Source organism: Triticum dicoccoides, chromosome 5B (assembly GCF_002162155.2).
Source record: "Triticum dicoccoides isolate Atlit2015 ecotype Zavitan chromosome 5B, WEW_v2.0, whole genome shotgun sequence".
Taxonomy (NCBI): Eukaryota; Viridiplantae; Streptophyta; class Magnoliopsida; order Poales; family Poaceae; genus Triticum; species Triticum dicoccoides.
Genome location: NC_041389.1, coordinates 38,679,153 through 38,703,476, shown reverse-complemented (window position 1 = coordinate 38,703,476; position 24,324 = coordinate 38,679,153). Strand labels below are relative to the sequence as shown.

The following is a 24,324-nucleotide window of genomic DNA, read 5'->3' as shown; positions in this document are numbered from 1 at the left end:
ATCGAAGAGGTGTCACTGTTGCAATGAATAGTTACCTCTCGCTGTAAAAATCTTATGCCACCGCGTGTAATTCTTGTGCCCCGCCGAGGGCATTTCTGTCATTTTGCATATGGGGCTATAAAATGCCGGCTCCCATGGAGATAACCCTAGCCGCCTCACTCCCGCATCTCGCGCGTCGCCGCCTAGCTGCTCCTCATGCCGCCGCATAGTGGGCGATCTAGTTATGCGAAATCCAGCACATATAGGGCATGTTTGGATCCAAGGGACTATTTTTAGTCTGACTAAAACTATTCTCTTTTAGAGGCTAAAGTTCCAACCACCCCTGACTAAAGAGAGGCTAGAACTAGTCTTGAGACTAATTTTTGGGGAACCCTACTAAAATATGGATTAGTCCTCTCTCTCCTCATTTAACTTATCTCCTTTAACACATGCAAGTTCTGGATTGGAGGGTTTGGAGGATAATAAATGTTCATTAACTCGATTTTAGTCTATTTAGTATTTGTATCCAACCATGGATGAGGCTAGCAAGTTTTAGTCCCACTACTTTTAGTCATGGGACTAAAACGTATCCAAGCACCCTCATATGAGCAAGTGATGATTTTGGGGTTACGAGGGAGAGTGAATGTGCCGCGAAGCTACACCGTGGAGACGAGCAAAGGTTCATTAGGGGCAACGAGTCAATGCCCCTGACGTGACGTGTGTAGTCACCACAAGTATATCTACTACCGTGTGGAGAAATCCACTCACTATGATTGTGTATGCACGGTGGTTTAATATATTGTTATTTTTATGTGGTGAGAATATCCATGTCTATTATTTTTCATAGGCCACTCCGATGATAAATTCTGCCATTGTACCTTGGCCATCTCAACATGAATACTCGGTGATTTCGCCATTTCAACATAAATTTCTATGTGTGCCGAGCCCGAAAGCGCCTTCCCCCCTCCCCAATTTCTTGCACCATGTATTTTCCGCCTTAACGTTTTGAGACCAATATCCAGTGTCACATTCTTCGATTGTGCTTACTACTACTCTACTTACATATATCCAGGTCGAGTCATACGTACATGACGTGCGACATGATTTTGCGACTCTTGCTTCCTGGCAGTCAGGGGCCAATCGGACCGGAGAGAACCAACTCATCGGTCACAGGCAAATTTATCCATTTCGTCACCTTCAAAGAGGACAATAGGGCCTTAGGAGGCATTGTGGCACACCCAACCAACGAGCCAAGTCTAACATGGGTGAAAAATATATCAAAACACGAATTGCGTATCTTAATTGAAGATCCTATAAAGAGGTCGTATGCATGATGCTTCTGCCTGATCTATGCACGACATGAAAATCCAGCGGCCGGTACCCTGCTCATTCATGCCCATGTCCGGCTGGATCTATGATTGGTGTGTGAATCCTTTGGATTATGTCGTGCCCATAGCTAGCAGTGTTGTTTTCTTTGGAGGGATGAGAAAAAGTTTATTTCTGCGGGGAGGGATGAGAAAAAGGTAATACATGGTTACAACCTAGGTCCTAAGGCCAGTCTGGGCCAAACACTGTGGAGTTGGGGCATCGCTTTCAACAGCTAAGGTGGAAGAAGGGTGGATGCGTGACCTAGTGCTAACATCGTCACTCGAATGCTCAGATGGATCTGGAGAGTGAGCATGGTCACTCATCGCCGGTGATCCGATTGCCATACCTCCTTTGTGATGAATTTCACTAGAAGTGATATATCTCACAAGAAGGGCAACGACGGTGATGAGCTCGGAGCCGTTGCTGAGCTGTTTGGCATGAGAGTAGGCGCTGCATCGGCAGGCTATGTAGAACAGTATCTCTATCCATACTTGGACGGTGAGCTCTAGCATGCCACCGGTAGCTGAGCCTGCCAACCCATCCTCGCCGATGAGCTTTGCGCCAAGCCTAGCTCCTATTATCGCCATTGTTGAATCATATCTGTCTGTCACCGCAGTGCTAGTTTGGAATGAAATCTCGGGCGATCCAGTGATAAATGCGTTCCCGATGCGCCGGAGTGAGCTGGCCAGATCCTCGGCCGACCTGTACTCCAGAGCCGGCAGAGCGAGCTGTCTTGTTGTGTCTCCTTTACCTGGCGGAAGCAATGCATAGCACATCTGGACATACGCATTGCGGTCGGCAGAGGGAGGCAACATGTATGGACGTGATCCGAGGAGGAAAAGCATGTAATTACGGCCTGGTTGCTGCCGCCCGGACTGGTGCCTGCGCCCACACTCTCTCCCCGTACTTGATAACCCCGACCACAAACACGAGGGCGGTGGCCGGCCGGAGCAAGGACCGCTGGCCAAGGATCGAAAACGCATACATGACGTACGTGGCTGCGGCGACCTGCACGGCGAGGGTCTGCAGGTGGCGCAGCCACAGCAGGTTGTCCTCGATGGCGTAGGCGGTGATGTTGTCCTGCCCGCCGAGGTGCAGAAGCAGGAACGGCGCCCAAAACGCCATCAGCTCATGCTCCGGCGACCTGCTGATCACCGACATATGGCCGAGCACGTAGATCGCCGTCGCATCGGCCAGCGTGTATGCCGACCAAACCAAGGCCCTGAGAGCGCCCGAGTCGACGCACCGGCGGAACTCCGCCAAGACGAGGAGCGTCACCTGGAATGTGAAGCTGAGCAGCACCAACGCCTGGAGGCCCCATTCTTTCCACGCATTCGCCACCACCTCGGCCTCGGACATCGGTTTCACCTCCCTCTGTAGGCTTTGTTCGGTTAATCCTCTCCCCAAGAGGATTGGAGGGGATTGGCAGGGATTGGTTCATATTTTGACTTAGAAGAGGTTTAAATCCCTCTCAAACCCCTTCAATCCACTCGGATTCACCCGCAACCGAACAAGGCCGTAATGGATTCACCCATCGATCAACACAAGTAAATGTAGTAGGAGTACGTACTAAGAGGCTCTTCTTTTAATTTATTTATTTACGAAAAACTATTAAAAGAAGCAAAGAGGGCAACTTACATAGGTAAACTGTAGAACCGGCCGGAAAGGTGGTCGATGATTTACCGGCAGCAGGAAAATGAATGGACAACTGGCTGGGGCAATGTATGTATGCTCACAATATATGCACGCAGTGTCATTTATAGTCGTGCGAATCGTGGCGTGCGTAGGCAGGAAAGAACAGAGGCCCATTCGTTGCCTTTCTCTTTTCGCTTTTTTTTTAGGGAATTTCTCTTTACGCTTTTGACGGGATATATTCCTTTCCACGGAGTGAGGTAACCTCTTCTTTCCTTTTATTAGCCGACACTTTTTTTTTCTTTTCTTATCCTTTGTTTTACTAGAACAATGCCTGTGCATTTCACCGGGATATAAATATTTTACTACGTTAACTTGTGATTTATCTGTCAATAATAATGTGATTATGTAAATAAATGTTTATCAAATTCTGACCGTGAAATTACCTTATATTTTGATTAGAAGTTTGATAAGTAAATTAAAATGGAATTGGTTCACAAGGTAAGTAAATTAAGGTGATTGATTATCATATACATGAAAGGTTGCAAAAGGGGTACCTGGTGGGAAGAAAGATGAAATGAAAACCTTACGTTCTTTATTAAGTATAGTAGAGATAGAGATTTTTCTTTTCTTCTCTTTTTGGACCCTAGAATATCTGTCGATCGAACGCCAGAGGAGCTTGTCCAGCGATAGATTGGTTCGTCCGGAGGTCGAACCCCTCTGGTAACCCTATGGCTGAAGGGGAGACCGGGATGGGCCGTCCCAGGAGAGCGGAGGCCACAACCTCCCAGGACTCGAGAATCAGAACAACGGGGAGTCAAAGGCGAAGGCACTCCTGCAGTCACTACCGAGGGAGCACGGGCTCCCACACGCGGACCGACGTTGTAGTATCTATCTTGCCTTCGTAGGGCGACTGCGCGGGGCCAAGGACCATGACATTGAAGTAGCGCATGTTCTCCTCCGACGGCGAGGCGCTGATCCCCGGCGCTGCACGGATCGACACACACACACACGCGCGAATCAGAACGACAAACACCGGGGAGGCGCCGAAATCGACCGGAATTGTCTGCGTGCGAGAAGGAGAACAAACCTGGCTCGCTGAGCAGCCGCTGCGTCTCCTGCAGGCGTAGATCCAAATTCGGAAAGGGTTAGGGGGGCGATCGGAATCGCACGCACCTTGATGATCCGGCGGGGGAGGTTGCTGTTGGCCATGGAATCCGACCGGAGGCGGGGCGCCTGGAGCTCGGCGCGGCGACGCAGGCGGGGCGGGGTCGGGTGGGGAGGGACAGCGCGAGAGGTCAAAGGAGTAGTCAAAATCGGCAAGTTTAAACTTCGCATTATTTTATTATATGTGACCAAGTTACCAGCAAAAATATTAAACTTTTAATACGGCAATTTTCCAAGATTTCACGACAAACTGACCATCTGATTCGGAAAAAAAAGACAAACAAACCATCTATCTATAAGGCATGTCATGCTGAGACAAGATGCATTGCCTGAAAAGGTCAGAACGCTCGAAAGAAAAAAACACTGTGCTGAGCCATTGACTCGGAGCCAATGGGATTAGGCCAGAGGTAATGGCAGCTGTCATTGCATCACTTGCCGTACAGATCGCGTGTACAATGACGAGCCGCGGCGACAATCTCAGAGAAAGGGAATGCAGATTGAGAACGAGGAAAGAAAAAATGGCATAATGGGCAACATGGAGTATGTACGTGTAAGAGAAATCCACCCGGCCCAACTCAATCTCTCCCTCCCTGATGAATACTCCTAGATGTGCACGCATGGTTCTCTTCAATTAGAAACCATTAATTACGTACTACATTCACGGACATGCATGGAATTCGCTATGGCATACCAAGGTACCTTCGAAGGAGAAGATATTTGCATGGCGGCTAGCCCAGCACTCAATGCCTACAGCTGATGTTTTACACCGCCGCAACATGTCACAAACCACCCATTGTGCTCTCTGTGGAGCTCAAGATTCGTGGAGACATGCTCTGCTGGATTGCACCATGTCAAGATGCACTTGGGCGTTGTCGGAAGAGCGCTTAGTGGAACAGATTAGTCTAAACAACGACGTAAACGCGAAGAACTTGATGTTTGCTTTGCATGAGGCTCTTACTTCAACAGAATTTGTTAGACTGATCATATCCCTCTGGGCGGTGTGGAGAGCGAGGAGAAAGGCGATCTATGAAGGTATTTTCTCCAGCCCAATGTCAACACATCAGTTCATCGAATCTTATCTGAATGATCTCAAGGATATTGAAACACCGGGACGGGTGGCGGGCGCCCACCCTAACCCTAGACCTACATGTTGGCTACCTCCACCGGTGACCTTGGCAAAAGTAAATGTTGATGCAGCGACAAAAAGAAATCAGAAGAGGGGAACGGTAGCTGCAGTATGCAGGGATCAGAATGGAGTGTTCCTGGGAGCCTCGGCGATTAGTTTCAAGGGAGTTGATGACCCCACAACACTGGAGGCGATGGCAGTCAGGGAGGCTCTTGCCTTAGCTCAAGATCTCAATGAACTAAAGATTCATGTAGCTACTGATTGCAAGGTGGTGGTGGAAGATATCAAGCAACAGTGCCTGGCAAGCTATGGTGCTATTATACATGAAATGTTAGAGGCAAGGAGGTCTTTTACTATCTGTAATTTTGTCCACGAGTTTAGGAGCTCGAATTTCGAGGCTCACAATCTAGCGAAGCATGCTCTTACATTAGGGGTGGGCCGCCATGTTTGGTTAGGACACCCCGAAAACCTTTCTTTCGTCCCTGTACACGTTGTGACGTCTTAATAAAGCTTCGTGCACTAGTAGAAAAAGGGTCAAACGTGAAGCACATTAGTGCCGGTTTGTATTTGAGCCGGCACAAATGTATACATTAGTGCCGGTTCCAACGGCTAGCCGGGCCGCTCTCATTAGTACCGGTTCGTGGCTAACCTTTAGCACCGGTTCATGCCATGAACCGGTACTAATGAGAGTGGTGGCAGGATGTTGTCAGTCTGGGCCCCCTCCAGCACCTTTAGTACCGGTTCTTGGCACGAACCGGTACTAAAGGTCGTCCTACATAAACCCTTCGTCCACCCGAGCTCGCTCTGTTCTTCCCCTTTCCCCTCTCCTCTCTGTTCTTGCCCTCTTTCTCTCGAGCTCATCACACATTTTGCCCAAAATTTGTCAAGATTTGAAGGCCCCCCATCCATTCAAATGATCACAAAGGTTAGCAACTTTGTCCTTTCATCTCTCATTGCTATATTAGCTCTTGCAATGCTTTATATAGTTATTAATTTGTGAGTTTAGTAATTTGGGTGAAAATATATATATGTGCTAGTATTTGATTTATATGCAATTTAAGGTTAAAATAACACTTAGTTTGCATATGTAGGTGTGGTTTACTTAGTGCCTTCTAAATCTCCGTCGTAACCACCGTTGATCGCCCGCACCGTCCCGTCGCCGGCACCACCTTGTGGTGAGCCTCTTGTTCATGAAATTTTATATAAAAAATTGATGTTTGTGTGATTTGGATATATAGTTACTCGTATAATAATTATCTTACCCGTACGTTGTTTGTTATACATAGTGCCATGGTTTTGATATCCGTCCCCGTCGGCCCTCGTCCTTGTTATGATTCGGATGTGGTATATTCTCTTTTAAAACTATTTGTTGCATTTCGTGTTTATGACAAATTATGCCCATCAAGTTGACATAGATATTTTTATCTAGGAGGTATGTGAACCGGAAATTCCAACCGACCCTATTGTCGAGAGGTTAAATTTAGTTGAAAGAGAAAACGAGTACTTGAAAGAAAAATTGAAAAGAATTGAGGGGGAGAAGATGGAATTGGAGTTGCATGTTGCCGATGTCGTCGATGATCACAAGATCAAGAAGAAGAAAATGCGCTTGAAGATTAGAAAGATTAGAAAATATGCCATCGATAGTGAGGCTTGGTATCATTATGCTGTTGGATCAATTGTTACCTTAGTTGCGACCTTGATCGCATCTGTTGTTGCATTTAAATGCTTTAGCTAGAGAGTTTTTTGTTTGTTGCATTTAAGTCTTGTATGAACTTTATGTATGAACTTGCATTAATTTGGTCTATTCGGTGTTGTGTAATGAAGATGAGCCGGCAATGGATGTACGATGACCGATGCTCTCCCCAGTTCATTGAGGGCGTGCATACTTTTCTGCTTGCGGCTGAGGCAAACAAGCGGGCGGATGGTTTTATGCCTTGTCCATGTGCTGGCTGTAAGAATGGTCGCAATTACTCTACGTCAAGAACCATTCACGTCCACCTGTTTGAGTCCGGTTTCATGCCCCACTATAATGTTTGGACCAAGCACGGAGAAAGAGGGGTTATGATGGAAGACAATGAAGAAGAAGAGGACGACGACAGCTATCCTGGCCATGGGTTCCCTGAATACGATGATACAACAATGGGGGAAGAAGCTGAGCCGGTAATGCGGGAAGAAGCTGAGCCGGCAATGCGGGAAGAAGCTGAAGAAGAGGCATCAGATGAGCCCGTTGATGATCTAGGTCGGGCCATTGCCGATGCAAAGAGAAACTACGCAAGTGATTTGGAGAAGAAGAAGTTGCAGCGCATGTTAGAGGATCACAAAAAATTGTTGTACCCGAATTGCGTAGGTGACAAGAAAAAGCTGGGCACCACACTGGAATTGCTGCAATGGAAGGCAGAGAATGGTGTATCTGACAAGGGATTTGGAAAGTTGTTGGTAATGATAAAGGATATGCTTCCAAAGGACAATGAATTGCCCGAGAGTACGTACGAAGCAAAGAAAGTTGTCTGCCCTATAGGGTTAGAGGTGCAGAAGATACATGCATGCCCTAATGATTGCATCCTCTACCGCGGTGAGTACGAGGATTTGAACGCTTGCCCGGTATGTGGTGCATTGCGCTATAAGATCAGCCGCGATGAGCAAGGTGATGTCGAGGGCGAGCGCCCCAGGAAGAAGATTCCTGCCAAGGTGATGTGGTATTCTCCTATAATACCACGGTTGAAACGTTTGTTCCAAAACAAAAGAGCATGCCAAGGCGATGCGATGGCACAGAGAAGACCGTAAGAAAGACGGAAAGTTGAGAGTACCCGCTGACGGGTCGCAGTGGAGAAAAATCAAAAGAAAGTACGGGAAGGAGTTTGCAGATGACGCAAGGAGCGTATGGTTTGGTCTAAGCGCAGATGGCATTAATCCTTTTGGGGAGCAGAGCAGCAACCATAGCACCTGGCCTGTGACTCTATGTTTGTATAACCTTCCTCCTTGGTTGTGCATGAAGCGGAAGTTCATTATGATGCCAGTGCTCATCCAAGGCCCTAAACAACCCGGCAATGATATTGATGTGTATCTAAGGCCATTAGTTGAAGAACTCTTATAACTGTGGAATGGAACAGGTGTACGTGCATGGGATGAGCACAAACAGGAAGAATTTGACCTAAAGGCATTGCTGTTCGTGACCATAAATGATTGGCCTGCTCTCAGTAACCTTTCAGGACAGACAAACAAAGAATACCACGGATGCACGCACTGTTTGGATGATACCGACAGTATATATTTGAATAGTTGTAAGAAGAATGTGTACCTGGGACATCGTCGATTTCTTCCGAGCAGGCATCCCGTAAGAAAGAAAGGCAAGCATTTCAAAGGTGAGGCGGATCACCGGACGAAGCCTCGCCACCGTACTGGTGCTGATGTACATGATATGGTCAAGGATTTGAAGGTGATATTTGGAAAGGGTCCTGGCGGACAATCTATTCCAAAGGACGCTGACGGACGCGCACCCATGTGGAAGAAGAAATCTATATTTTGGGACCTGCCATATTGGAAAGACCTAGAGGTCCGCTCCGCAATCGACGTGATGCACGTGACGAAGAATCTTTGCGTGACCCTGCTTGGCTTCTTGGGCGTGTATGGGAAGACAAAAGATACACCTGAGGCACGGGAGGACCAACAACGTATGCACGGAGAAGACGGCATACATCAGGGTCATGCAAGCTACGCTCTTACCAAAGAAGAGAAGGAAATCTTCTTTGAATGCCTGCTCAATATTAAGGTACCGTCTGGCTTCTCGTCGAATATAAAGGGAATAATAAACATGGCAGAGAAAAAGTTTCAGAACCTAAAGTCTCATGACTGCCACGTGATTATGATGCAACTGCTTCCGGTTGCATTCAGGGGCTTCTACCGGAAAACGTTCAATTAGCCATTGTGAAGCTATGTGCATTTCTCAATGCAATCTCTCGGAAGATAATCGATCCAGAAATCATACCAAGGTTACAAAATGATTTGGTGCAATGTCTTGTCGGTTTCGAGTTGGTGTTCCCACCATCCTTCTTCAACATCATGACACACGTCCTAGTTCACCTGTGCCAAGAGATTAACGTTTTGGGTCCTGTATTTCTACACAATATATTCCCCTTTGAGAGGTTCATGGGAGTCTTAAAGAAATATGTTCATAACCGTGCTAGGCCAGAAGGAAGCATCTCCAAGGGCCATCAAAATGAGGAGGTCATTGAGTTTTGTATTGACTTTATTCCTGACCTTAAGCCGATTGGTGTTCCTGAATCGCGGCATAAGGGCAGACTGGATGGAAAAGACACGCTAGGAGGGGAACAAATAATATGTATGGACGGACATTCTCTCACTGAAGCACACTACACAGTTCTACAGAATTCCGCCTTGGTGGCTCCGTATATGGATGAGCACAAGAATTTGCTACGCTCCAAACACTCGGAGCGGTCTGATGACTGGATTACACGTGAACAAACCAGGAGTTTCGCCAGCTGGTTGCAGACACGTACCATGCATGACACCTCTATTGAAGATGACCTGTCCTTGTTGTCCCAGTTACCATCTTCGAATATAATGACTTTCAAATGGTACGAGATAAATGGTAATACATTTTACACGATCGCCCAAGATAAGAAGAGCACCAACCAAAACAGTGGTGTCCGCTTTGATGCAGAAACCAAGACGGGAAAGGAAACATATTATGGTTATATACAGGACATATGCGAACTTGACTATCGACGTGGTTTAAAGGTCCCCTTGTTTCGGTGCAAATGGGTCAATATGACACGAGGCGGGGTAACGGAAGACCCGTAGTACGGAATGACAATAGTGGATCTCAACAATCTTGCGTATGCAGACGAACCATTCGTCCTAGCCAATGATGTGGCACAGGTTTTCTATGTGAAGGACATGTCTACCAAGCCAAGAAAAAAAAGATAAGAAAGCGAATGCATCGTACGATGAGCCAAAGCGGCACATAGTTCTTTCTGGGAAGAGAAACATCGTGGGAGTGGATGACAAGACAGACAAGTTAGAAGATTATGAAAAGTTTGATGAAATTGCTCCATTCATAGTGAATATTGACCCGAGCATCCCGTTAAGTGATGAAGATTTTCAATGGTTACGGCGCAAAGGGACACACGCGAAGAAAAAGTTTCACACCAAAAGATCTGGGATGTGATCGGCTTCACTAGCTATCATCACTTTCTTCTGTGTTTCGCACCGAGAGGGAAATCTCTGTAATAGTTAGGGTAGTTATGTGTTTTGGCATTTGAAACGCGAAGAAATTTTATGTGAAAACAAATTCTTTCATGCCTTTACTGATTTTTAAAGTTAAGTTATTCACAAACTAGTGATTCACACTAATTTCGAATAATTCAAAATTTAAACTATTCAAATTTGAAAACTACGGGCACTAACAAAAAGTTTATAATTTTTTGTACCTAAAACAAAAATGTTCACAAAGAAACTCTAAATACACAAAAAAACAACACAAAAATAAATAAAGCAAAAAAGTAATAAAAAAACCCTAACAAAAAGTTTGTAATTTTTTGTACCTAAAACAAAAATGTTCACAAAGAAACTCTAAATACACAAAAAAACAACACAAAAATAAATAAAGCAAAAAATAAAATAAAAAAAGCCCGCCTACTAGGCCAGAGCGGCCTGCATACGACTAGAAACCCAACCTATCGTTGGGCCAGGATGCAGGCCCGCAAAGGCCAAGTGGGCCCATAGGGCTGCAAAGAACACGTAGGCCCAGTAAGCCTGCTTTGGAGAGGAGCTCGAGAGAGCGACCGCACGGGGGTTTATAAACCAGTGCGGTCGCCGCTCGGCTAGCGAGGTAGGACTAAACTTGCCGCACCGCACCTGCGCCAGCGCACCCCCTTTAGTACCGGGTCGTGGCACAAACCGGTACTAAAGGGGGGGCCTTTAGTACCGGTTTGTGCCACCACCCGGTACTAAAGGGGGTCGCTTCCCGCCGCTTGGCCTGGCCAAAATAGGCCTTTAGTACCGGTTGGTGGTTCCAACCGGTACTAAAGGTGCCTTCTATATATACAACGGCTACGAAAATTTCAGTTTCCCTCTCTGTTCGTTCCGCTGTTTCCGTCTCCGTCGCCGTCGCCGCCGCCCTCGATCGTCTCCGTCGCCGCTCGTCTCCGTCGCCGCCCCCGTCCCCGTCGCCGCCCCCGTCCCCGTCGCCGCCCTGGGCCCGTCCCCGTCGCGCCGTCCCCGTCCCCGTCGCGCCGTCCCCGCCGTCGCCTCGCCGTCCCCGTCGCCTCACCGTCGCCTCGCCGTCGCCTCGCCTCGCCGTCGCCGTCGCCCGCTGTGAGCCCTCCCCGAGCCCGTACACACACACACAAGCATGTTTAATTAGTTTAGATAATTAGTCTTTAATTAGTTTAGATTATTTAGATTATTATTTTGTATGTTTAATTAGTTTAGATAATTAGTGTTTAATTAGTACACACACACGTATTTTGTATGTTTAATTAGTTTAGATTATTTAGATTATTATTTTTTTCACTATTATATATGTATGAATGCATGTTAGATGGATATAATTAGTGTTTAATCAGTTAGAAATTAGTGTTATATAGAAATGTTAGAAATGTTAGAAATTTTAGTGTTATTTAGATTATTTAGATTAGCATAATTAGTGTTATATAGAAATGTTAGAAATTTTAGTTATCAAAATCCAATCATTAAAAAAATGTTACTTTTTGTGGGCATATAGCTAGTATTTGTTCTCGACGATGCTCGGCCCGCATCCTCGCCGTCGACCCGTCCGCGACGACGACCAGCCGACCCATGTCCGGGACTGGGCTCCGCCGGGCTGGCACTGGGAGGTGCTGCCTGGAGGGGCGCGCCGCTTGATGAGGAACCCGGCCCCGGGCCCCGTTGTCGACCCTGATCTCGTTTGGTGGCGTTCGCGTGGGCCAGTTTCGGTGCGGAGGGACCCGGCCCCGTCGGAGGTGGTACGTTGCCGTGTCAGGGAGGAGGACGAGCACGTCCATCGCTACATGGTTGCGTTAGAGGGCGGCAGGTTCTCCAATACCTGGCAGTATCTTCGGGGATCTCACTTCAGCTATGATCCTGTGAGGGTTCCTTCTCTTTGGGTGTCCACCGCCCGCGCCGTAGGAACCGCGAGTGTCCTCGATTCTTCTGTAGTATTCGATCTTTAATTAGCTAGCCAGTGATGTACTATTCAATATTATATATTATTCGAGACGATGTATTTGAGATTATATCTATTATTCTAGACGAAGTATTCGAGATTATATCTATTATTCGAGACGATGTAATTTGAATACTAAATTGTTTTATATTTCTTTTGAATTAGTTAAATAAAATCTATGGCAGACAATACCGACAGAGAGGCAGACCATGTTCGATATGATACGCGGGACAAATGATGATCAGAATGAAGAAGATTATGATGGCTCCAAATTTCTAAACAACACCGGAGAGGGTGATATGATATTCGATCGTGACGACCGAATTGATGAAGTCATGAACTACGATTATGAGGATGACGAAGAATATGTTGATCCTGAAACAACAAAGACCGGCGAGGTATATATATTTATATAAGCAGGTATCTGGTGATCATCACATGTTTTAAATGACTTGAAGATATATTAACGAATCGATCTTTGTTCTTTCAGCCATCCGGATCGAGCAAATCTTCAGGCAAAAGGATGAAACGAGGCCCGAACAAAAATTTGAAGGAGGGCGTAAAGTACAATATCGAGGCAGTCAGACCTAATGGCGAACCATCAGCGCCTAAGAAGATTGCGGACAAGTTCATTCGTCAGTGCGGAGTTCTTGTGAAGGACCAACTCCCGATCTCCCTTCAAGAATGGAGAGAGCCAGCAAAAGACAAAAGACCAAAAGGCAAAGAGGACGCTGCTCCACGTTCAGATGTTACTTTTGTCGACAAGAATCAAAAAGATCTGCTTTGGGATACTCTCATGGAACATTTCAACCTACCAGATCATTTCACAGAAGCAGATGTGCAGAAAGTCAAGGACGCTGCTCTTAGGAAGATGGCGGTTGCATTCAAGAACCACAAGAATCGTGAATGGGACAAGTACGTCAAGGGAGGAAGGAAGACTCCAGTATTCGAGGGAACACTAGAGAACCAACGTGCTCATTGGGACGATTTCATGAAATTCAAGGATTCGGAATTAGCTAAGGAACGGTCGAGAATAAACAAGAAGAATGCCGAAAAAAGGATAAGTTCCATAAGCTGGGGCCAGGTGGCTATGCGGTGGCAATGCCTAAGTGGGATAAGTCTGAGAAAGAGATGGAGGATGCAGGTGCCACTCCGGTTACTAAGAGCTGGCCCCCCAGGGTCAGGACTTGGTTCTATGCGCATGGGGGGGAGTTGGACCCAAAGATAGGCAATGTTTCGACGAGGGCAAGTCTGAAGGGAGCCGACGATGCGATACTTGTTGCAATAGAAGAGGCACGATCGGGGGTGTTCCAGCCCAACAGGGAGAACGACGAGCTTACGCGTGCCCTGGGAAATCCTGAACACCCGGGAAGAACACGAGGCAAGGGCGCTATTCCGTGGTATGAGGGGTTCTCAGACTGGAACACCGACTACAGAACCCGTGCGAGAAAGAAGATTGCGGAGGAGAAGAAGAGGAAGATGGAGGAGGAGCAGAGGAAGCGGGACTATGAACGCCTTCAAGGCCGAGAAGCAAGTCAAGCGGAATTGGTAGTCAAATTCCAACGGCAGCAGGAGCAGATCGACTCACTCACCCGGCAAAGGGGGTCTCAGCAGCTGCAGCAGCTAGCGAATGATCCAACATTGGATAGCACCGCCCCATCCATGCCGAGAAGCAGCGTGGGTTCCGCCCCGGACGACGCAATGCTGGGTAGATACCCCGTGGATGACATCACGGAGAACACTAGCTGCGAGCTACACGTCAAAATGAAGAACATATCCATGAAGGTGGCGGACGCCGTTTCTTTTACAAATCCCCCCGAGGCAACCTTCCATTGCAACCCGATTCCAGCGGGCTATGCTCGTGTCTTGGTTGATGAGGTGGTGGACCCATATTCGGAGCTAGAGCTTGACTATCCTGGAGGTGACGACGAGCGCTTTCTCGGAGACGCCAAACATCGTATCATTCTATGGAAAAAGCATTGCATCATCATTCGAAGGCCACCGACACCGCGTCAGCCAACTCCTCGTCGAAGTCCGCCACCGAGTCAGCAGTCTCCCGCTCCTGCAAGTCCACCAAGTCCGGCAAAGTGTCAGGCCACTCCTCCTCCAAGTCCGGCAAAGTGTCAGGCCACTCCTCCTCCTCCAAGTCCGCCACAGCGTCAGACATCCACTCCTCCTCCAAGTCCGGCACAAGCTCAGGCCACTTCTCCTCCAAGTCCGGCACAGCTTCAGGCGGCCACTCCTCCTCGTCCAACTCAGCCCCGTCAGCCGTCTCCGCCGCCTCAGCAATCACAGAAGAGACACCCCGCAGCTATGGTGCGTAGCGATACGAGTCAAGGTAGTACAGGAAGTACAGGCGGAGGCAAGCGATATAAATATGGTCCAAGCCTCACGCCTCTTCCGCAGAGGGCTTATGACAGGTCCGAGGAGGAAATCGCAGCCATATCCAAGTCCGAGGTGGAAGCCCATTTTGCACCGAAACCGCCAACACCGCCAAGGGAGAAAGTGCCTGAGGAAACGATTGACCACTTCATTCGTATGGCTCAACCACTAGCTCCCGAGCCTGTTGACACAGACTATGAGCGCCACATCAGGAAGTTAAATCGAGCACGTGTACGTAAGGAGGCGAGCTCGGGATCGAGCAAACAAGAAGCATCTGTCAAAAAATCGAGAAAACCATTCCCCAGCTGGGAGAACAGGCGGCGCAATCGATCCCCTCGCTTGTTGTGCCAACAACACGTGACAGTACGCGCGCCCAATATTATTGTGGGCAAACAGTTTACGTTCCTGAGGTGGGCAATGTGGTAATAACGGAGGAGCATATAATGCAGGCTGAAGTTCTCAAAATCACTGTTGGACAACTCCTCGAGATCGAGCCCATGCCTGTGCTTAGAGAGGATGAAATAAAACGAAAATATGTCCGGGGCCAACCTTTGGTCGAGCCAGACAAGGTCAAGAACCTCCCAACGAGAATGTATGAATTGCATCAATGGTACATGAACATTACCAAGATTTCCGATCGATTGTCCCTCATGGTGAATGTCAAGGAGGATCATTACTACCATGAGAAAGCTGTGTCCGTTGAGTATTCTTAACTGTTTCAGTTATACAATTAAGACGCACTCGACAAATCTATCGTCAGTTGCTATTGTCTGTAAGTGATTTCTTTCTATAATTTAAGTCTCAAGCTAGCTGTAGTGATCCTTATCATTACTTGTAATTATCCTCATTATATTCTTTTCTGTGGTATTATATGCAGGATGAAGATGTATGAAATGAGAAAAGGTGGACGCTATGGCATTGGGTTCATTGACCCAAACACCGTTAATGAATACACATGGAAAATAGATGAACGTCATCAAAAGGCCGTAGAGGACAGCATGCTAGAGTTCTTGAAGCGCCTCAAATACAATGAAGATATACTACTTCTTTACAACTTCCAGTGAGTCACACTGTCTTGTACTACAAATTTTCTGTTTTTGCCTACTAGCTAGCTACATGTTTTTGCTTACATATGTCCGCTTAATTAAGACATGCAAACGTGTGTGCATGCAGATTTCACTGGGTCTTGTGTATCATTAAAGTTGACGACGGAACAGTTGAAATACTGGACTCACTACTCAAAGTTAAAACTGACTATAACATCTTGTTTGGGATAGTCAACAGGTAATTTCAATCATTATTAACTATATATCTCGGCCTATTTAGTTTGTCATTTCATGATATGAACTATTTAATAACCCCTTTATTCATTTTCTTTGTCGGCGGGCAGGGCTTGGGCAAGGTTCATCAGCGTCACGGATGGCGAATGGAAAAAAAAGTTTCAATGGTTTCGACCCAAGGTAAGTAATTAAGTAGTGCTAGCTAGCTAGCTAGCTGCCATCTCTTTAATTATTATGCTTGATTAATTATTATCTGACCAAATTCCATTCTCGTAAAGGCCCTGAAGCAGGCGCAGGGGACTGATCTGTGTGTATTCTGCGTTTGCGAGAACATTCGCATGATGGCGTCCGAAAGGAGCAGATCTCAAAGACAGGAATGAGTACGCTTGTCAGAACACTATTCACAATTTTTACACCATTATCGATATCTAGTCACACAACTAATACACATGCATATTGATCTCCTTCTTAACAGTTCAGAGAGGTGCGGGAGAAGCTCCTAGAAACGGAGCGCATAGAAGCACTTCAAGAGGAAATAGCGGGATTTTTGCTCGACCAGGTCATAAATCCGAAGGGATAATACTATTACCCGCTACCGCCCCATGAAAACCACTTCCAATTGTCATCGTGCTCCGAAGGCACCAATTAGGCTAATGCCACCGGCTCCGAAGGCAACATGCATATGTAGAAGAAATTGTATATAGCTAGCTATACATTTGTGTATGTGTGAATTAATTAATATGGTGGTTTGTGAGACATTGATGATATATATATGCATGATTGGTTCTACTAGAAATTATATATATATATATATATATATATATATATATGCATAACGTGTACAATGTGTAGTATCGTAAAATACCAGCAAACGAAAAAGAATTAAAATGGAAACACAAAATTAAATGAAAAAGAAATCATAAAACTAAAAAAAATCCAAACCTTATAGTACCGGTTGGTATTACCAACCGGTACTAAAGGGTTCCAGCCCCCCGGAGCTGGCTCGTGCCACGTGGTTGCCCTTACCACCGGTTAGTGCTGAACCGGTACTAAAGGGGAGGAGTTTTAGTGCCCACACTTTAGTGCCGGTTATGGAATCGGCACTAAAGGGCCTTACGAACCGGTGCTATTGCCCGGTTCTGCACTAGTGGTGGGATTGCCTAAAAAAACGTACTACCTTCACGACTCACTCACTTGTGTTCACGTCGTTGGGTCATCCTGCATAGGGTCGAGGTTGGTCGACTTGCCGTGATGCACTATCCAATGCCCCTCATTTTCCATGAATGCATGCTTTTCCTTGCATGTGTACAATTAGTGTGATTTCTTGCGGTTTTTTCCTTGGTCGGATGCTCTCATGCAACTGCCATATATAGGCCATGGTAAGAGTGCTTGCTATAGTTTTGTTTCCGATACTTTGATTAAAAATAAAAGTATACATTTTTTACTGTTAAAAGTTAGTAGAAAAATACCTGTGTGGTATAAAAATATTGGTCCATAAAAATTTAACAATTAATTTTAAAAATTCATGTATTTAGAAAAGTTGTTAATATATTTTGAAAAATGATCATAGTTTTTAATCATTTAATTGAAAAGTGTTCATCCTTTTTTACATCATTTTACAATATTTAAAAGTTTTCATTGTTGCTGAAAAATATTCATGTATTTCCAAAAGTCTTCCACATTTAAAAAAGTGTTCATGCATTTTAAAAATGCTCATATAATTTAAAAATGCGTAGAAATATTTTTATAAATATTCATATTTTTAATGTTCATACGTTACTATAAAGTGTGAACACATTTAGATAATTGTTCATTTATTTCCCAAAGTGTTCATGTGTTTTAAAAATGTTCATGCGATTTTTAGAAGGTATTCACGCCTTTAAACCAATGTTCATGTAGTTTCTAGAAAAGTGTTCACTCATTTTTATAATGCTCGTGTAGTTTTAGGAAAGGTGGTCATGCATTTTCAAATGTATTTGTTAGAAGAAGGTTATGTATTTAAACAAGAAAGAAAATAGATAAAATCAAATGGAAAAATTTGAAATGAAATTAAGCCGCCGAGCAACCTTCTTCCATCTTCCATTCGACGGTGAATGCAGCCCTGTGCCAAATTTGCTCGGACAGTATCTTTAGGCCCGCAAACAGAGAGGTGCAGGACATCCATTTTTCTTTAAAATCCCTCAAAAAAATCTATTTTTCTTTAAAAGAAAGAAAAAAGACATCTATTTTTTCTCTAAAAATTTCTCAAAAAATAATAATATATTTTCCTTTAAAAAACAGAGGAAAAGTGTGCTTCGGTACATAAAACTGAACGTACGTACACGTATGCTTCTTCTTTTTATGAGAAAATGCATGCACGTATGCTTGGGATGTAAAACACAGGATGCTTGAGAAACTCTGGACGAATTTTGAGAAAGATAGAAACGGTGGATACAACCGAGCAAAGCAAAGGAAGGCTCGACGAACAGCAGCAGCACTACACAACAACACACATCACTAGCTATGTACAATTCATCGCGTACGTCGCGACTCCACACGCGCGCACAACACGTCACGAAGCCGGCCGGCGGGAGCTCGTCGATCAGCTCACGCCAGGTCGTTCTGCGGCGTCCACGGCACGGGCACCACGCTCGCGCTGGCGCCGGCGCCGCCCATCTCCTCGTCCTCCACGTCCGTCGCCACCGGCGGCCTCGCCCTGGGGTCGAACCTCTTGCTGGCCGGGTTCGTCGCCGGGTCGTACCTCTTGATCACCAGCACCGACGCCGACGTCTTGAACTCCGGCGACGCCAGGTAGCTCCCCACGGGGCCCAGCTCCTCGGGCCTCTCCACCAGCGGCTCCGTCGGCGGCATCCTCCCCACCACGAACATGTTGGACTTGGACAGCGAGTTGATCGCCTGGAGCACCTCCTCCTTGGCCGACGCCTCTACGTCCTCGTACATCGCCGACCCGTCCTTCTTCACGGCCTCGACCTTGCCCTTGAACGCCTCGACCGCCGCCTCGTCGGCTGCCTCGTCGGACGACGGGCGGCTGGGCCGGAAGCGCGTCACGGTGACGGCGACGCCCGGGTGCTCCGACATGCGCGTCGCGTACGCCAGCGCCTCGCGGTCGTCCGCCCCGCCGAAGAAGAGCATGGTCACGGAGAACGCCACGTTCTTGGCGGCGACCTGGGAGTGGCCGCCGAGGCCGCGGTCGACGAGGATGGCGACGGAGCACGGCGCGCCCCGGAGCACGCGCTTGTTGACGGCGTGGTACTGGGAGCCGAGCGAGTGGAAGGAGCCGTCGTGTTGGGGCAGCTTGTGGTACGGCATGATGACGATGGCCGCGCGCTTCTCGGCGGCGCTGTCGATGACGTCCCGGTGGATGGTCTCGAGGTCGGAGATGGCCGTCATGGGCTTCACCCTCACGGCGCTCAGCTGCTGGAACGCCTCGAAGGCCACCACCATCTGCTCCGTCTTGTCCCCGCTGTTGAAGAAGGGCATGGCGTTGCGGCGCGTGCGGTGCACCATGGAGATCGCCGACGACCGCTCCGAGAGCTCCACCAGGTGCATGGCGTACATGGCCAGGCGGTGCCGCCCCGTGCCCCGCGTCGACTCCACGAGGTTGAGCAGCGTCGGGATGTTGCGGTTGCTGTGGAAGCAGGCGAGCACGCGCAGCTCGCTGTCCGCGTCCGCCGGTGCGCCGCCCTCCACGGTGCGGCGCTTGTACGGCGCCGACGGCCGCGCCGGCTTGTAGATGGCCATGACGATGGGCGTGGTGATGAAGGTGGTGAAGAGGGCCATGAGCACCATGATGGCGAACGACTCGTCGTTGAGCACCTTGCGGTCCCTGCCGATGTTGAGCACGATGAGCTCGACGAGCCCCTTGGTGTTCATGAGGAATCCCAGCGTGACCGCCTCCCTGACAGGGATCTTGACGCACAGCGACGCGATCACCGTGCCGCCGATCTTGCCGAGGCAGGCATTGATGATAACGAGCACGAGGAGGCCCCATGACTTGGCTCCCCGGATAGTGGCCACGTCCGTCTTGAGGCCACTGGAGACGAAGTAGAGCGGAAGGAAGAGCCCCGAGATAAGGTCCTCCACCTTCTCGATGAGCACGCCGGCGAACGGACCGTCCTTGGGGACGACGATGCCGACCATGAACGCGCCGAACAACGCGTGGATGCCGATGACGTCGGTGACGAAGCCGGCAGCGAGGACGATGGCGAGGGTGGCACAAATGTACACCTCCTTGACCGGCTCACCCTCGGGAGACCGGTGTGCCATCCACGCCAACAACGGCCGGAGGAGAACGCAAACGGCGATGACAAAGCCGGTAGCGGTGAGGAGCACCCAGAGCGAGATTATCGGCGAGCCGTCACCGGAGAGGGCAACGGCGAGCGCCAGCAGGATCCAGGCGGCCACGTCATTGACCGCCGCGGCAGACATGGCCATGCGGCCGATGTCGGTTGTAAGTAGCTTCAGCTCGGCCAGGATGCGGGCGAGCACCGGGAAGGCGGTGATGGAGAGCGCGACGCCCATGAAGACAAGGAACGGCCCCTGCGGAGCGCCCTTGACGATGGTGGCACGGAACGCGAAAGACGTGCCGATGCCGAGCGCGAACGGGAGGGAGATGCCGGCGAGCGCGATGGCGAGGGCCTTCTTGCCGGTGCGGCGGATGGCGGCGATGTCGAGCTCGAGGCCGACGAGGAACAGGAAGAAGAGCAGGCCGAGGTTGGCCAGCGTGTCCAGCACCGGCAGGCTCTTGTCCGGGAAGACGGCGTGCAAGAACTTGCTGCTCCGCCCCAGCGCCGACGGGCCCAGCAGGACTCCACCCTGCATCATCAACCATGCACGCATGCCATTTCAGTAAACAGGCCCAAATTAAATCAACCATTCCATCTATTTCGATTTCTTGCATGCCATTTCAGATTTATTTTCCATATTTGTGATTTGATGAGCAGTGTGCAGTATGATGATATGCAGTCACTGGACTCAGATAAATCAGAGTAAAACCTGTCCACGTGTCAAAACTCCAAACAAGATTGTGAAACAAGCAGTTTGCTAGCTAGAAGGTCGCTTGGAAGCAACCAAGAAAAGAAAGTAAAAGATATGTATAAAATTACTAGTACGTCCCCATAGGAGGTTGTTACAAGTTATTAGCACATGTCTTATGAGTAAGTTTGCAGCTACTAGTTGGCACTTGGCAAGTATGCGCCCTATTATATCTTGCTTAAGCAAATGCAAATGTCCTGCAAGTCAATGACAGCCAGGTAGCCAGCAAGCATGCCTTTCTACCAACGATAATGCATTTAACAAGTCACCTTGCTTGTTCCACATTTCTCACTGCCGGTACATATATACCCTCAGTTTAGCCCGTGTCTTTGACTACTACTCCCTCTGTTCCAAAATACTTGTCGGTTTTAGTTCAGTTTAATTTGAACTAAAACCGAATGGAGGGTAGGGGTCCTCCGATCTCTGCAAGTCCATGATGCCTTGTTAGAGATCAGAGAGGCAGTTGTCATTTTGTCAAGCATTTTGCTAGAAGGTATACTTTAGCCTTTGTCTTTGACTTGTTGTAGTAGTTAAGCAAGGCAAGCAACAGAAGCAAGTTAATTATAACCTGGCTGTGAACAATGGCCAAAAACATGTCCATGTTCTTTCATTTTGACAAATTCCAAAAGCACAGTTAATAACCGGCGATGCTCTCTTTATTTTATTCCAACTATATATGCATGTGCGTGAATACTCCCAACGGAACGTGCGGTGCGGGGAGGTCGTGCAGGTCAGCATGTTGATTTCAGTGCCCGTTTCAAACATAGCAACAGACACACGGGCCATTGACTTGCGGATCGCCAAGTACAATGAGATCTCTACGTCTCAACGTCATCAGGCCACTTTGCGCCCAAACTGAAAGTCGTTAAACAGCTCCTCAGCACTGTTTGCTGCTGACAGCAAAGAGGCATATATACATGGTGAGAATCACGGAAGATTCACAGCTGCAACCAAGCTGTGATCGGAGATCATATCGCATGCTGATGATATCTTCTTCTGGAGACGTGGTGCACATCATCGATCAGGAGATGGTGCAAATCACGTCTCCCGTCTAGGGATGATTCAGGAACCAATATACTACTCCCATGTCTTCTTAGGGGGCGCCAAGAACCTCCTTTCTTCTTGCTAAGCTAGCGAATAACTCTAATCTCTAGACAGCCGCGCACAGTTTTTTACCACTATAAATTATTATCATGGGTCGGCAAGCGGTCAGGAAGAGCACATCCGGGGCAGCATCCCCCGGGGGAGTTGGGATACGGCCACGTGAGCGGCATGGCACTGCCCGTAGGCTCCCTTTGCTTCGGCGAAACTGAAACGCTCCCACTCCATCGGATTGATTAATTAGCCTTCACTCCGTTTCAAAAAAAAAATTAATTAGCCTTCACAGTAGCGGTGACTAATTTTGGACAGTACTGAATCGATCTTACTACACCACATGGTCTCTAGCTAGCTGCCCATTTACTCTTAACCCCGGTGATGATGCCAAACATGGTAATTAACAAGTACTCCCTCTGCCCCGAATTACGTACTCATGGCATCAACGGATGTATCTATAACTAAAATACATCTATATACATTCAATTCATTTTCGCGACAAGCAATTCAGGACTAAGCACATGCATGCCAAACCAGCATGGGTTCTTTCAGAAACTCATCGATCCTGCAAGTTTGAGCAGGGTCCTCATGCAGTTTCCTCCCCGAAGCCGTCCATTTCCAAGGCGACGGAAATGGGTGTTCTGTTTCATTTCCTCCTCTGCTGTTTTTTCTTACGTGTGCGTTGGAATCTAGTTGGTGGAACTCAATCTAATTCCCCACAAATCTGATCACCATTTCCCACTCTTATATTTTTTTTTGATAATGAAACTCAGAGCTGTCCGAAATGACGGGTTTCTGTACATCGATTCCCGAATATGCTTGCTTTTATTTATTCTGACCTTCTTAACTTGGAGTCGTTGGTAGCAATTACTTAACCTAGAGTTGGTAGCAATCCATTTTTTTTCCATAATGAAACTCAGAGCTGCTAGATGCATGCTGTCTCAGGTACGTATAACGAATTTCCCGAACATATACTTGCTTTTATATATTCTGACCTTGTTAACCTAGCTAGAGTTGGTAGCAACCAGTTTAGATATATCTTAGTACCAAATCCCATGATTAATTAGGTAGCTCCGAGCCACGGTGCCCCCACAAAATCCAATACTGAGGCCAGCCCGACTGTCTCCGTCACATGCTACAAACAAAGAAAATGGGATCGAGCGATGCCATGAGAGCGACGGGAAGGCTGACTCGAAGGGAGGACTCGTCTGTCCCGTACGTCGTCGCTTCCAGCTTCCTGCAGCCAGGGCCACCCACTACCCCCCGAATTTTCTAATCGACCAGTCAAAGCGGACTGCCAGCAGAACGTGACGCGCGTCGATCTCCCTCGCGCTTTCGGAGGCTGGTTCAGACGCCCGTGCACGCCGCGGCCGGAGAAAATTCGGCAGCGGACGCGGGACGGACCGGCTGCTTGGGTTCTTCTGGGAGGACCCCGCGCGTCGCCGTCGCCGTCGTCCCCGGCAAAAGCGCGGACGGGGCCGGGCATGCACGCACGCACGCACGCACACGCGGAACGAACTAGCCGGCCAATTGAAACCCTAGCTATAGCTACCGCCGTCGAATCGAACCGGCCGGCGAGGCGGCGAGCGAAATCAAATTGCGTGCACGTACAGGTGATCGATTAGATCACCGGAGGCGGCGGAATGAGAAGGAGAAGGAGGAGGAGGGAGGGCGGCTTACGATGATCTCGGCGATGACGCGCGGCTGGCGGAGCGGGCGGAGGAGGTAGGCGAGGCCCCGGGTGACGACGACGACGAGGCAGATCTGCAGGATGGCCAGCGGCAGCGCGTAGTCCAGCGGGTTGTCGCCCTGGAACGCGCCGTGCGACGTCGCCTGCATCGGCGCCGCGCACACCCCCGCCCCCGCCGCCGCATGACCCGCCATGGATGCCAACCAACCACCTCCTTCTTCTCTCTCTCTCTCTCTCTCTCTCTCTCTCTCTCTCTACAGTCGTCTCCTCCCCTTGCGGCGCCGCCTCGCTCGGCCAACCCGGGCGCGGGGTTTAAATGTGCCGCCGCGCGATCGAGCTCCGCGGCTTCTCCCAACGGCACGGATCTCTATGCGCGCTAGCTCGC

General features: G+C 48.3%; 1 protein-coding gene and 1 long non-coding RNA gene across 2 annotated transcripts; both read right to left on the bottom strand.

Annotated features, from left to right (window-relative positions):
• Positions 1-3,868: 3,868 nt before the first annotated feature.
• On the bottom strand, positions 3,869-4,262 carry LOC119305100. Its single transcript, XR_005148545.1, has 3 exons — positions 4,156-4,262; positions 4,070-4,097; positions 3,869-3,966 (listed from the first exon to the last, which is right to left on the bottom strand). It is a non-coding gene; the product is annotated as an uncharacterized LOC119305100 (long non-coding RNA).
• Positions 4,263-18,428: 14,166 nt separating this feature from the next.
• LOC119307216 (cation/H(+) antiporter 19-like) lies at positions 18,429-24,324 on the bottom strand. The gene is made up of 2 exons (XM_037583309.1): positions 23,930-24,324; positions 18,429-20,935 (listed from the first exon to the last, which is right to left on the bottom strand). Exons 1-2 carry the CDS (start codon positions 24,131-24,133, stop codon positions 18,707-18,709), a joined length of 2,433 nt encoding a protein of 810 aa, XP_037439206.1. The 5' UTR covers positions 24,134-24,324; the 3' UTR covers positions 18,429-18,706.